The sequence below is a fragment of the Natrix helvetica genome (assembly GCF_964273705.1).
Source record: "Natrix helvetica genome assembly, chromosome: 6".
Taxonomy (NCBI): domain Eukaryota; kingdom Metazoa; phylum Chordata; class Lepidosauria; order Squamata; family Natricidae; genus Natrix; species Natrix helvetica.
The window spans coordinates 29,220,674-29,235,583 of NC_138553.1; the positions used below are offsets into that span (position 1 = coordinate 29,220,674).

Below are 14,910 nucleotides of genomic sequence, written 5' to 3' on the forward strand. Positions count from 1 at the left end.
TGTGCGTGTGTGTGCGTGTGTGTGTGTATGTGTATAATATAAAAGGCTGAAATTGAGGCCTGGTGTAACATAGAAATGGAAATTATTCCACAGAGCAGATGCTACCACATAGAAGCAGGGGTGGGATCCTACTGGTTTAACAACTGGCTCACTGAGTGCGCACTTTGCGCGCATGTGCTGCCTTTGCTCACGCACAAGCATGCTCAGTTTACATAGAAATCACCACCTGCATTACTGCTGGGGAGGAAAACAGCTGAGGCAATCCACTCTGTCGCACCTTTCAGGTGGGCTTCAGAAAAGGGAATATAGGTGATTTGGTTAAAAACCACATGATTCACTTAACAACTGAAGTGATTTGCTTAACTGTGGCAGAAAAGCTCGTAAAATCCAGTGCAATTCACTTATGTAACAGCCACTGTTAGACACTTGCTCTAACTACAGTGGTTTCCACCAAGGTCCGCTGTTCTGGTGGGAACAGAGGTTTAATCCTATTGGTCGAAGGGTCTGACAGTTCCCTATAATAGGGCTGCTGTCAGACTCAACCTTCGCTGGATTGTTCTCACTTGTACTTAATAAAGAGCTGTTGTTACCGTTAAGCCTGTGTGTGCCTATCCATTACCCAATCTAACACTGGCGACGAAGGTGGGATCGGAAGGCAACTAGGTGAACCGAAAAGAGCGTAGCAATCCAGCAAGTACATCCAGCCCGGAGCTCAGCGCAGCTTCGAGCAGCCATTTTTGAGCGGCAAACTCAAAATGCCCTCTGAACACAAAATGGCCATGCACGCCCCACTGACTCCGTATGACCCAGTCACCGAGCACTGGGACTTGTACATGCTACGATTTGACTGCTTCCTCAAGGCAAATGACCTCATGGTGTTGTGTATATAGTTTTCCCTCTGGTCCGCTACGCTAGGGGGCGCTGTGCTAAGCGCTGATTGGCTGACTGCTCTGACAGCGGCATATATAAAGGCTGTCAGAGCAGAGCTCAGCTGTTGCCTGTTAGCGAAGCGCGTGTATTGTGAATTGCCGCGTTGGCAACCTGTTAGCAATAAACTGTTAGCATTCTGTTAAGTCCTGGCTCGCCTCCTTTGTCCACCTGTGTTCTCCGCAAGCCAGAACATTGGCGACGAAGGTGGGATACTCTGGAGGAGCCCAGGCAGAGCTGTGAGTCACTAACCACGAGCTGAAGTCACTGAGAGCTGATTTCCTCACTGAGAGCTGAAATTCCCTCAGGGAATTACTCGACGAGAGGTCGAGTGAGTCACTGTCCATCGTATACCTTTTGGCTGAAAATCAACAGAAGAAGTTACCTCAGAGATGGCATCCATGAATACGTTTGCCGCTTTCAACGCGGCCACAGAGACTTGGGTCTCATATATTTCACGTTTTGAATGCTACCTAGAAGCCAACGGTTTCACAGACTTGGCTGAGCAGCGAAAAAAGGCTTGTTTTTTAAATTTGTGTAGCACAGAGATGTTTAATTTGGCTGAAACCTTAGTTGCCCCACTCTCTGTCCACGATATAACCTGGGACGCGTTAATGACTAGATTAAAGAATCATTATGCCCCATCGCTCTCCCGCACCACACGAAGATTTGCCTTTTACCGTAGGGTTCAGCGAGAGGGCGAATCTATTAATGATTACGTGGCTGCGTTACGAGCCGCAGCTGTCCATTGCAGGTTTAGAGACCTAGATGAAGTGTTAACAGATCAGATTGTGGGGGGTGTTAGGGACCTCCGCATACAACGCCATCTACTGGCCAAACCTGAGCTCGACTTGCAAACGGCCCTTGGCGAAGCCAGGGCTATAGAAATGTCAAACAAATCCACAGACGAACTCCAGAGGTTCTCAAAACCTCTGTCCACAGAAAAGACTACCGAGGTTCACCATGAAGACACCCTAGAGGATACCGGAGCCGTCGGGAACGATGAAGTGCATCGGCTGCGTGGTGAGCAACAAAAAGGGCGCCAGGGTAAGGCTGTTTTCCGTGCAAATTGCCCTGGGTGTGGGGGAAAACATGATAGGGCAGACTGCCATTTTAAAAACACTGCCTGCCTCCGTTGCGGAAGAAGGGGCCATTTGGCAAGAGTTTGTAGGGCAGTAGCTCCGTGTGCGAGCGCATTGGAAGGGAACTCTCCCAGCCCTAACCAAAGTTTCAGGAGACCTGCCAATTCAGGCAGGAACGCTGGTTCTAGGAAACAAGACTCTTGTTTCACAGTTAGTGATGACAAAGATGAGTATGCAGTGGATCAGATCATCCATGCACCTAGGGGAAAAATATTCCTCAACGTTAGGATAGAGGGTAAGCCCTGTCAAATGGAGATAGATACTGGCTCAGCCGTGTCTATCATATCATGGGCTGGACTCAGGAGAATTGTACCAGGTATTTCACAGGCACGCCTATCCCCGTGCCCATTGAAGCTAAGGGATTTCCAAGGAAATTCCATTCCTGTACTGGGAAAGTTTTACTGCAAGGTGTCATTTAAGCAGTTTCAAAAAAGGCTTCCCCTTATTGTTGTCAAGGGCCCCAGGCCAAGTTTATTAGGGCTGGAGTGGTTTGAAGCGTTAGGTCTAGCCATAACTGGTATTGATCAGATCCAGACCACTCCACACCTGGATACTCTGATTAAGGAGTTTCCCGAAGTCTTCGGGGAAGGATTAGGGAAATATACAGGCACACCCATTGTTTTCAATTTAGACCCCCAAGTACCACCACGGCGGCTTAAGCCACGCCGAGTGCCATTCGCGTTGAAATCTAAAGTAGACGCTGAATTGGATAAGTTAATAGCTCAAGGGGTGTTGGAACCTATTGATCATGCCCGCTGGGAGACTCCCATCGTCATACCAGTGAAGCATGATGGGTCTGTGCGCATCTGTGGGGACTTTAAGTGCACCCTTAACCGCGCATTACAGCAGAGTGCATACCCCCTACCGGTGGTGCAGCATTTGTTGCACTCTCTGGGACAGGGGTCAATTTTTGCTAAGCTCGATCTAGCTCAGGCATATCAGCAGTTGCTGATACATCCCTACGACCTATTCGCTCGCACAGAGAGGGACTTCTCCAGGTGCCGTCCACTAGACAATGTCATGGGGCGGCGCCTAGGAGCAGAGCCTTCTCTGTGGCGGGCCCAGCCCTGTGGAATGACCTCCCCCCGGATATTAGGACCACTACAGACCTCCGCTCCTTCCGTGTTAAGCTCAAGACCCACCTTTTTCAAATATCTGGCCTGGCCCAACCATAACTTCGTTACGCTCCTGAGGGGTTTTTAATTCAGCAATTTTATTTAGGGGATTTTAAACTGTGTTTTAACTGTGTTTTTAGCTGTGTTTATTGTCTTTCACTTGCAGGTCTACTCTCCTCCATGCACAAATGTAATTGTCCTTGTTTTTTCGTATGTATGTGTGTCCTATGTGTATTTTATCTTTTTGACTGTACGCCGCCCCGAGTCCTTCGGGAGAGGGTTGCGGCTAATCAAATAAAATTTGATTTGATTTGATTTGATTTGATTTGATTTGATGAGGCAACTGCTGAAGCCCAGACTATAGTTACACATAGAGGCGCTTTTAAGTGCCACCGATTACAGTTTGGGGTCAGCGTAGCGCCAGGGTTATTTCAGAACTTAATGGAGAGGCTTTTGCAAGGGATACCAGGCGTCGTACCTTATTTTGACGATGTCCTGGTATCAGCCCGTTCCATGGCGCACCTTATGGCCCGCCTCCGAACTGTACTTCAGCGTTTCCGTGGTGCTGGATTAAAGCTAAAAACAACCAAGTGCCAAATTGCGGTCCCACAAGTTGAATTCTTAGGGTTCTTAATCGATAAGAATGGAATCCGTCCTACGCCTGCTAAGGTGCAGGCGATCACACAAGCCCCCTCACCAAGAAACAAAGCTGAGCTTCAAGCGTTTTTAGGGCTGCTCAATTTTTACAATATTTTTCTGCCGCATAAAGCGTCTGTTGTGGAGCCTCTCCATCGCTTGCTAGACCGTTCCGCGAAATGGTTTTGGGGGAAGAAAGAGGCCGCGGCTTTTGCCAATATAAAAAAGTTTTTAACTTCTGAGACTGTTTTGCACCAATACAGCGAATCCCTTCCAGTGACTCTAACCTGTGACGCATCGCCCTACGGGGTCGGAGCAGTTTTAAGCCACCGTTTACAGTCTGGCTTAGAGGTACCGGTCGCATTCTTCTCCCGTACCCTGTCTTCGCCCGAAAGAAACTATAGCCAGCTCGACCGGGAAGCTTTGGCTATAGTCGCCGGGGTGAAGCGGTTTCATTCCTATCTGTATGGTCGTCATTTCCAAATTGTGACAGATCACAAACCGCTTTTGGGCATCATCGCTGGGGACAAGCAAACTCCGCAGATTTTGTCTCCCCGTTTCACGAGATGGACGGTGTTCCTGGCAGCCTATAATTATACCCTGCTCCATCGCCCAGGGAAGCATATCTCGCATGCTGACTCGTTAAGCAGATGTCCCCTGCCTATTGCCGTCCAGGATCCTGCTCCTGCCTCCAACGTTCTCTTAATCGACGAGATGCAGTCGCCCATCACGGCAGCAGACGTGGCCACACACACACGGCGAGACAGACTTCTCTCCAGGGTGCTGGCTTGGACTGAACGCGGCTGGCCAGCCAAACCCATGGGCACCGAATGGCAACCCTTTGCAACCAGACAACACGAACTCTCTACCCAGCAAGGTTGCCTCCTGTGGGGAAGCCGAGTCGTCGTTCCTGCCTCCCTCCAGGAAGCGGTGCTGAACACGCTGCATGAAGGCCACCCCGGCATCGTCAGAATGAAATCACTCGGTCGCAGCTACGCGTGGTGGCCGGGCATGGACCAGGACATTGCACGGTGGGTCTCTGGCTGTGAAAAGTGCCAGGAGTCCCGACCTGCGGGTCCCAGAGCTCCCATCCAAAATTGGGAGCAACCCAGAGCTCCATGGTCCCGGATCCACATGGACTTGGCAGGCCCTGTCAAAGGCCAGGTTTTTATTGTAATTGTTGATGCTTATTCTAAGTGGGTGGAAATTGCCTTACTGTCTAGTACTACTGCCCCTGCCATCATTAAGGTACTTAGAAGGGTTTTCGCTACTCATGGGTTGCCTGATCTAGTGGTATCAGATAATGGTCCCCAATTTACTGCTGCCCTGCTCGGAAAATTCCTTACGCAATTAGGAATCCGACAGGCATTTGTAGCGCCCTTCAATCCGGCGGCCAATGGCCTAGCGGAATGCGCGGTCAGATCAGCTAAAGAAGCGCTGGCTAGGTTTGGTCCAACTAACTGGCAGGAGGACATAGATACATATCTATTCTGGCAACATGCCACCCCATGTGCCACAACTAATAAAAGCCCTGCTGAATTGTTGATGGGTCGCCGAATTAGGACAACACTTGACAGGCTTCACCCCGAATATGCCCCATCTAAGCCTCTGGACTCACACAGTCAGATTAAGGGTTTCTCTATAGACGCTACTGTGTATGCACGAAATTATGCCGGCCACCCACTGTGGGTAAAGGGAATTATTAGAAAAATTACGGGCCCCTGCTCTTACTTGGTCGAAATAGAGGATGGCCGAATATGGAAACGCCATATTAATCAGTTGCGGAACCGACAAGGGGAGGCAAACACCACAGGGGAGCAACTGGGTATGGGTTCCGAGAACACACAAACAGCTAATTCCAGGCCTACCAGCCCAGAACCATGGGAACAACAAGGGCTAGACTCCGAAGTCACACAAACACCAAATTCCAGGCCGGCCTCCCCAGAGCCACCACAGAATAGAATTAGTAAACCTAGGAACCTACCTAGTGTTCACTATAAGTCTCCAGCAGGGGTAGAGCCGAGTAGACAAAATCCCAGGCCGTTAGAAACCACGGCCACTAACTCTGAAGCAGACGTCGCTCTGCGAAGATCAGGGCGGATCCGTCACCGCCCAAGGTACTTGCAAGATTACGCATGCGCTCTCTAGGTGTAAAGGAGTGTTGTGTATATAGTTTTCCCTCTGGTCCGCTACGCTAGGGGGCGCTGTGCTAAGCGCTGATTGGCTGACTGCTCTGCATGCGCTCTCTAGGTGTAAAGGAGTGTTGTGTATATAGTTTTCCCTCTGGTCCGCTACGCTAGGGGGCGCTGTGCTAAGCGCTGATTGGCTGACTGCTCTGACAGCGGCATATATAAAGGCTGTCAGAGCAGAGCTCAGCTGTTGCCTGTTAGCGAAGCGCGTGTATTGTGAATTGCCGCGTTGGCAACCTGTTAGCAATAAACTGTTAGCATTCTGTTAAGTCCTGGCTCGCCTCCTTTGTCCACCTGTGTTCTCCGCAAGCCAGAACACATGGGCCTTTCTGAAGGCCGCAAGAAAAACATGTTCCTCGGATACTGTGGCCGGGAAGTGTTCGAGATGGCGAAAGACCTCTCTGAGCCGACACTGCTGCAATCAGTCGCCTGGTCCGTGCTCCAGCAGACGCTAAGGACCACTATGCCCCCAAGCCATCCAAGCATGTTTGCCAGCATGAGTTTTACATCAGGAACCAGAAAGAGGGCGAGACGATTAATGAGTACATTGCAGCGCTTTGCAAGGCCGCCATATACTGCGAATTCCGAGACCCGGATGAGCTGATTCTGGACCGCATAACTTGCGGCGTGCGGGACATTAACCTACAGAGGAGGTTACTCACTAAATCTAACCTCACTCTCCAAATCGCCTTGGACGAAGCCAGGCTGTCCGAATCAGCCGTCAAATCTACTGAGACTCTGCAGCGATCCTATTTAATCCTATTGGTCGAAGGGTCTGACAGCTCCCTATAAAAGGGCTGCTGTCAGACTCAACCTTCGCTGGATTGTTCTCACTTGTACTTAATAAAGAGCTGTTGTTACCGTTAAGCCTGTGTGTGCCTATCCATTACCCAATCTAACAGCCACCATGTTTAGCAATGGAAATTCTGGTCCTAATTGTGATCAGAAGTCAAGGACTACCTATTGTTCTATCCTTGACCTATGACCGGTCTGCCTCGCCTGACAGCTAGCAACAGCCAAGACGCGCCTGATTGGCTAAGACGCGGCTTGGCTGAGCGCGGGCTATTCAGGCTGTTTTCATTGGCTGCCCTGCTTGACAGCTCCGTATAAATAGCTGTCAAGCAGGGAAAGGTGCTGAACTTCGTCTTTTGCTGTTAACGTTAACCTGTTCTAATAAATGCTGTTATAGTTGCCTCAGAGTGAGTCCTGCCTCATCCTTCGGCTATTTAACACCTATTATACCTGAACCAGTTTGGCATCCTGAGTAAAGGCACTGAGCAATGCCTTTGGATTGCCAATTTTATAAAAGACAAAAGTTTAGAGTTAATCTGCTCTTGGCTATGCTGCCTATTATCCACCAGGGGATAGCCTTGCCCACCTCCTGGCTGTGGGGGCTCAGCTTCAAACTGGGCATGTGTGACATAGATATACATGCCACAAGGAACGTCCTGATAAACCACGACTCTGATTATCCCATTTTATCTCATTTGACTTGAATATCACAAAGAAGGCAGTTTGCCATCTGGCGGTGAGGAAAGAGTCATGCAGACTGCAACTTCTAGGTTGCACGCAGACTTCCATTTGGCTAAATAAATTTTCTAAAGATGGAAAGGAGGGGTGGGGGGAAAGAATCTACCAATGTCCAATTCCTTTTAACATTTTTGTTTGCATCTTGCCTTTCCCATTCACGCAAGCTGGTTAGCCTCTGTGTTGGCAAGTCCACCAGATTCTCCTTCTAGGGCAGTGTTGGCGAACCTTTTTGGCACTGAGTGCCTAAATGAGAGTGTGTGCGTGCGTGCATGCCAGAAATCGGAAGAGCAGCCACCCAGTGTGCATGCACGTGGCTACGAGGATCTGTTCTTTGCAGGTTCAGGATCAAGAAATTATCAAGATCCACACAGATCTTGATCTGTGAATCAAAGAACAAGATCTGGTTTTCGGTTTGCACAGGCACACCAGCCAGTTAGTCTTCATGCAGGCATGCGAACCAGAAACCAAAAGATCAGGTGGCCTGTGCGTATGCGTGCACCAGAAATTGGAAGAGCAGCTGCCCAGCGCTTCTGCACATGAAGACCAGTTGGCAGGCACACCGGAACCTGGAAGAGCAACAGGCAACAGCTCGCATGCCGGGAGAGATAGATCTGCGTGCCACTCCTGGCACGCGTACCATAGGTTTGCCATCACGGTTCTAGGGATTATACTATTTAACTCTCCGGGATTGTTCCCAGGCAATCCCACAAAGCAGCATTAATTGACATAGTTGCATTTGAAATTTACGACCATATTTTCCTGACAGATATCTGCCTGATTTGTTTTATGTTATGCAGGTCTAATTTCCTATGCCAAAGTTCAACACAATTTCTCCCTTTACCCTGCTTTGCTAGCTTCACAAGCCCACCAGATTTTCTGCTGTCACCAGAGGTTTCACAACTCTTTAAGGAATCCATTCTGAAAGAAACTCTAATGCTTTTCTTTTAAACAACAGAGGCTCGCCCTCTGTTTATTGCAGCATCTGCAGGCCCTTGAAAACCTATTTGCTTTCATTGGCTACGAGGATCTGTTCTTTGCAGGTTCAGGATCAAGAAATTATCAAGATCCACACAGATCTTGATCTGTGAATCAAAGAACAAGATTAAAAATGTGGCAAGAATTGTTCAGTTAGTCAGAAAAGGTGCTACTAGAGTTTCTTCTGTCACCTAAACAAAGAGATTCACTTAACTAACCATAGACTAGCTTGGTGGTAAAATTCATTTTTTTTTACTACTGGTTCTGTGGGTGTGGTTTTGTGGGCTTGGCAGGGGAAGGATACTGCAAAATCTCCATTCCCTCCTCACTTCATGGGAAGGATACTGCAAAATCCCCATTCCCTCCTCACTCCAGAGGAATGATATTGCAAAATCTCCATTCCCACCCCACTCTGGGGCCAGCCAGAGGTAGTATTTGCTGGTTCTCCGAATTACTCAAACCTGTCCGAACCTGCTGAACCCCTGGACTAGCTGCAAAATAGTCACAAGGACAGCGTGTGAAATTATTCATCTTTCTCCATTTGCCCTAGTGATCAAAACTAATGTATAGCCAAGAGATGACGCAGTCTTCAACAGCAATTACAAGCATCTCTTATAGGATACGGAAGCTTTGCCCCACAGGGAGAATAGCAGTCATTTCAAAATGACACCATCACTTTGAAATGAGTTTTACTTATCTTCCACCTTTCAAATGTTCTGGGCTCCTCTCAGTTACAACCAGGGTGGCCAATGGCTGGAAAGGCTGGGATTGTAATAAAAGGTGTAAGCAACCCAACTAGGCTGGGGTGGTCTGCAACAGAGGGTCTTCCCACCTGCAGTGCCCCTTTGCTCTTGTCTCCACTCCTTCTAGGGAAAAGCTTGATAGGCTCTCTCATTTAACCTCTCTGCTTGGGTGGTCAACATTGCTCTGGCCAGGGTTTTCAACTATGGTTGTTATTGTTGTTTTAAATATCTGTTGCCAGAAAGGGCATAGTTTAAAATGGAACGTTTATGTTACGTTTTGTTTAAAAGCAAAATAGGTTCACTAAGTCGACTGGAGGTTTAACAGGCATTTTAAAACAGAAATCAACTGAGAATTTATATTACTGAATTTGCTATTGAATTTTGGGTGGGATTCAGACTGGCTCGTAGTTGGGAGATTAAGGACCGATCTGCATTATTGACACATTCCAGGGTGAAGATGGGCTGCCAATCACTTGATGAGTTCAGGAGCACACAAGATCATCCTCTCCCAGGTTCTAGTCCACAAGGAAGACAACTGTCCCTTTTCTTTTTCTGCTACACACTGAAAGTGCTGTTTTTGCTTGTTTAGCTATTCAACCCATCTACTATGCTTCATTTCTCTGTAGGCAAATCCCTTCCCTCCAGTTGATTCCAGTGCATTGCCCTCCATGGTTATTTTACCAATTGGAAAAGCTGGACTTTCTTTTTTCTGTAAAGATAGAAAAGTAGAACAATGGAATATGGACCTTTCCTCCTTCCCCCAAATGACTTTACTGAGAGTTGTGCTGCACTCCCCTTCAGGTCCAGGTGGCCTTTAAAAAAAAATAGTAAATATATGGTGTGTTCTTTTTACCCTCCCAGATGGCTAAAGAAGCAGAAGGATACACTAATTAGATGCTGTGGTAAATACATTTAGGACAGAACATCAGATTATGCAATTCTGTTCATTTTTGTATTTGTTCTGTTCCATTTTCCTTTCCACTTTCCAAATTCAAAGTTGCTTCCAAAGTTAGATTAGAGCAAGATGTTGAAGAGTCGTGGAATAATATTGCAGACAGAATTTTCCAGTAATTGCAGAAGTAGGACGAGCTAAGATCATGATGTTTGATATGATTAAAAATATTAACCAATGCACAGTTAATGCACAATTGTCATGGATGAAATTTTGGCAGGCTATAAATCAGGCTTACGTCTTTGGGCAGGGCATTTGTTTTGCACTCAAAGAGAAAATGTCTCATGTGGCTGTAACATACCACACAGCAGCAACATTTAAGAAGAGGCTGAGAAACCAGATTAAGCTCTCTGTAACTAGAGTATTGGAAATGCTTAGAGGACATAACTGGAATATCCATACCTTAAACTACTTTTATAATTCCATCATCGATTAAGTGACAGCTTTCTACTGCATGTGCAAATAATCTCTTAATAAACCCATTCTTAAACAGTACAGAGTAAATGCAACTATTTTCTCTGCTAGTTTATATTGCCCTATTGGATTGTATTGGATCATAAAATCAAGAGAAGCAAATGACAGGCTTAAAGCTCAACATGTGAGAATGAAACAGCTTACCAGATGATTGTATTGATGCCATAATAATGGAGTACAACCCAAATGGTGATCTCTATATATTTAGGAACTTTTTACAACTCAATGTCTTTTGGATATGCTGGATTATAATTCTTAGCATTTCTGTATATCACAGACATAGAAGTTTAGAAAGCATATAGACAACAATTTCTCACTTACTTCAATACACAACTTGTTAAAGTTATCGTTTTTACCATCTTTGTTTAGCTAAGAAGTTTATACACATCTACGATGGATGAAAAATCTGGGAACTGAGGGGATTCTAGAATTTCTTTCTAGGACATTAGAGCCATCCGGGCCTTATATCAGGCTGACATAATTAGTGGGAGGAACAGAGCCAATTGTGTGGGGCTGTTGATATATGCAAGAATGCGTGGATGCAATTACACCATTGGAAGATCTGAAAGACCAGGTTAGGGACAGATCATCATGGAGAAAACCTATCTATGTTGTCACTAAGAGTCAGAAACAACTTGATGGGATACAGTCTATATGCATATATCAAATACAGGCAACTTAAGATCAATAGGATAGGATCAATAATAAACTTGATTGCAGTAATCAACATGACTTAACTAAAATTAATGAAATCAACATGGTTTACTAAAATTAATATTAATTTAATGACTCTAAGGATATTTCCACACTACTATTCTTCCACTCCCTGGTTTTACAAAAAAAAATCGGTCATCCTCTACAAATCTGCCAATTTAAAAATGCCAAAAATGAGGAGCAAAATTCACTGACCCACCCAGCGCTGCCAGAAGTTCTCCACTAACAAAAATCTCCTCACCCCCATTCCACCTCAAGAAGAAATAAATTGCCTCATACATATCTATATTCTTGTTATCTGCTCGTCTGATGGTTTGTAAAATAAAAACCAGATGAAGCTCAAAGTCTGGGCACGGTGAGGCCAGGAGTTCTGACAAGGGAGAAATAATCATCCACAGGGTCAAATGAGCCAAGGTGTTTTCAAAGAAAAAAGTCATTTCAAATGCACCATAGCTGAGCCAGAAATAAATTAATTCAGCTTCTAAACAAGGCTATATAATGAGCTCAGAGGTCTAGAGCTATTCTTAAATTAATGCAGAGCTCTCACTTAGAAATAGCATCCATGCCAGGAATACAATATTACTGCAGAAAGCTAAGGAGCAGCTATTTATTTATTCCTAAATGCTTTTGAGATCAGGTTGAGATCATTTTAACCGAACATTTGACTTTCAACTCCCAACTTTTTGTTTTCTTAATGAGAAAAGAATATCAGCATTATCATGGAGGAGACATTGAGCCTTTTCCCACTACGCATTTAAAATGCTACCCACCCACCCTGGAACCAGAAGAAAACATACTGCTGTCAGCACTTTGAGGTAAATAGATAGGAAACAAGCCAGTAGTTTTCAGAAATGCTTTTTATTGTTCTAGGATATAGTACGGTAGCAATATCTTGAAACTAAGCCTGTCTATTTTTCTTTACTATGTACATCTTATGCCAAACAAAATCAAGGCAGGGTTATTTTTGAATTGCTTTCTCAAGAGTGAGAAGTCTTTTCTAAACCTTCTCCTCCCAATGGTTCGTCTATCCTTTTCTCAACAACAGTGGCATGGGCAGGTATAGTGTTTTGAAAAAAAAACCCATCCAATTTGCAGATAAAGCCACTCTTAAAAATAATAAAACCTCCCCAAGTTCAGCATGATACTTTTTCATAGGTGTGGCATCTTGAGCCTGCCCAGGAGGGGATCTACAATTTCTGTCAGGTGGTAGGAAAGCCTGATTTGAAAAAAGGTAGATTCTCTTGTCTCCTTGGAAAAAAAATGATCCTAGAAGGAGATGCCCAGAGACCAGAAGGGAGGGTTGTCCCCACACCAGCCTGAAATGGCCAATAGATGCCAGGATGATTTATCCCCTTTGACTACCTGACTGAATCACTGATAGCAAAACACATTATATTTTGCACACCTTTATCTAGTATCTGCAGCAAGATGCCTACGGTGACCAATTTATCATGGATATTTCCTTTAATGCTGATTACCCTTCCCGGCTGGTTCTGAAGAATAATCAAATCATAATTTAATAGAACTCAAGAGTAATATCCCACTCTTTAGCCCTATTTTCCTTCTGAATAATACCTCTAAGCCTTCATAATCTCCACCATCAATCCTATAAAAAAATGTTAAGTGGCTGCAGCCCACGCTTAATTTGGAAGTGTGCTTGACAGTTCAGAGTAAGGAAAATGTAGACTGAGAGGATCTTAGAGAGGTCAGCAGGCATGAGTTCCTATCATGTGCCATCAAACTTCTCAGTGTACCCATGAAGCCCAAAAGGTTAAAGTTCCTTGGATTAAGTGAGGAGGATGAACCTCAGGAACAATGACATCTTTGACATTAATTATTAATGGATGTCTTCTATTTCTTCAATCAGGTCAACTCCCTGTGCTGCAGATACAAGTTCTGCTTGAGGTTTTGCATTTCTCCCCCTTCTGAAGAAGACAAACTGTCTGCCTTGTCTTTCCTCACACTGAGTTGACATGTACTCACGGTAATTTTTTGTTAGCAGAGTATAAAGGAATGGGTTGATGCAACTGTTGCTATAGGTCAAGCAGGTAACACCAAAGTTGAGGTAGGCCTGAGCAGTAGGGCCAATGTCCAAGTCCATTGACCAGTACAATTTGGCTAACTGCCAGGCCCAGAATGGTACAAAGCAAGCCCAATAGGCCACAATGATGCTGAAGATCCTGGAGAACAGCTTCTGTTTCAACATTCTGCCCGTCACCTGAGACTGCATAGTTTTTGTAGAAATCCAATAGCTCCATGCAAGACGTGAGTACAATATGGCTAGGACAATGCCAGGTGTTAGGATGCTAGTGCCAAAGAGAACTGTGAGGTAAACTCGGAAAGCCTCAGGTGTCCATGTGGGAAAGCAAATATGTTTATGGCTTCCACTTTCCCGCTGCTGGATCATGACCATCATTGGTATTGTAAGCAACAATGACAGAAGCCACACAGCAAGGCTGGCAACTTTATGATAACTGTTCCCAGCAATCCTAACCTTTAGTGGTCTGGTCACTGCCCAATAACGCTCCAAGCTCATGGCTGTCAGCAGAAAGATGCTAGCATGCATTGTGAGCAAGTCCAAGCTAAGCAAAAATCGGCATCCTGCATCTCCAAAGAACCAGTCCTGGGCAAAATAGGTACAAACCACAAAGGGAATGGTGGAAAGGTAGAGTAAGTCTGCCAAGGCCAAGTTAATAACATACACACACAAACAGCTTGTTGAACGAATTGCCATGCTGCCAAACGCCACCACCAGTGTATAGATATTTCCTGTCATCCCAATGAAGCACATCAGGAGGAGGATTGCTCCCAAAACTCCCGTGAGAGAACTCTGCTCCTTAAAGTCAATTTCTTCATCTGAGAAATTGCCCCAGAATGGTTCGTCAATGAGTTCTGCCATCATGGAATAGCCAAAATGGGCTCCAATTCCACAGAAAACTATCATAAGCAAATTTTGTCCCTCACAAGTCTGACAGTTAAGATCAATAAGAAGGGTTGGGAATGCTGATGGAGAAAAAACCAAAATAGGTTGGATATGAGAAAAGAAACCTGTTCTTCATAAGGACTGATGGCAGTCTTCTTTGCGTGTCATGCTCAGCGATGCTTCTTACCATTCCTTAGAGAAAGACCATTGACTGAAAGAAGTACATCTGAGGCATTTTATGAATGGAACAGCATGGTTTCTTCTTCCTATTTTCAACCTCCAAAGATTGGGTTCGGTGCATCTGTGATTCTTCAACTTCTCTTTCTATTCCAGTATTCATCTGCTTGCCCATTAATGCAAATCAATCATTTCAGATCAATCCAACAGATTTCTTCCTCATGTCTTCTGCTGCCCAACTGACTGTCCTCTACTCAAAAATAGCATTCCCCTTTACAGGGGAGGATTATGTCTGACTCACGGCTTCACACTCAAATGCTAATATTCTCAGCAATAACTACTGGACTGTTAGCTAATGAAGTACTGTGTATTTAAACCATCATGTCTTCCACCCATTTAACTCCCATGTGTTT

The 14,910-nt window shown here is 45.4% G+C and overlaps 1 protein-coding gene across 1 annotated transcript; it reads right to left on the reverse strand.

The window, feature by feature from the left end:
- Positions 1-12,180: 12,180 nt before the first annotated feature.
- LOC309394871 (urotensin-2 receptor-like) lies at positions 12,181-14,409 on the reverse strand. Its single transcript, XM_081958530.1, has one exon. The coding sequence runs from the start codon at positions 14,339-14,341 to the stop codon at positions 13,235-13,237; it is 1,107 nt and encodes a 368-aa protein (XP_081814656.1). The 5' UTR covers positions 14,342-14,409; the 3' UTR covers positions 12,181-13,234.
- Between the last annotated feature and the right edge of the window lie 501 nt (positions 14,410-14,910).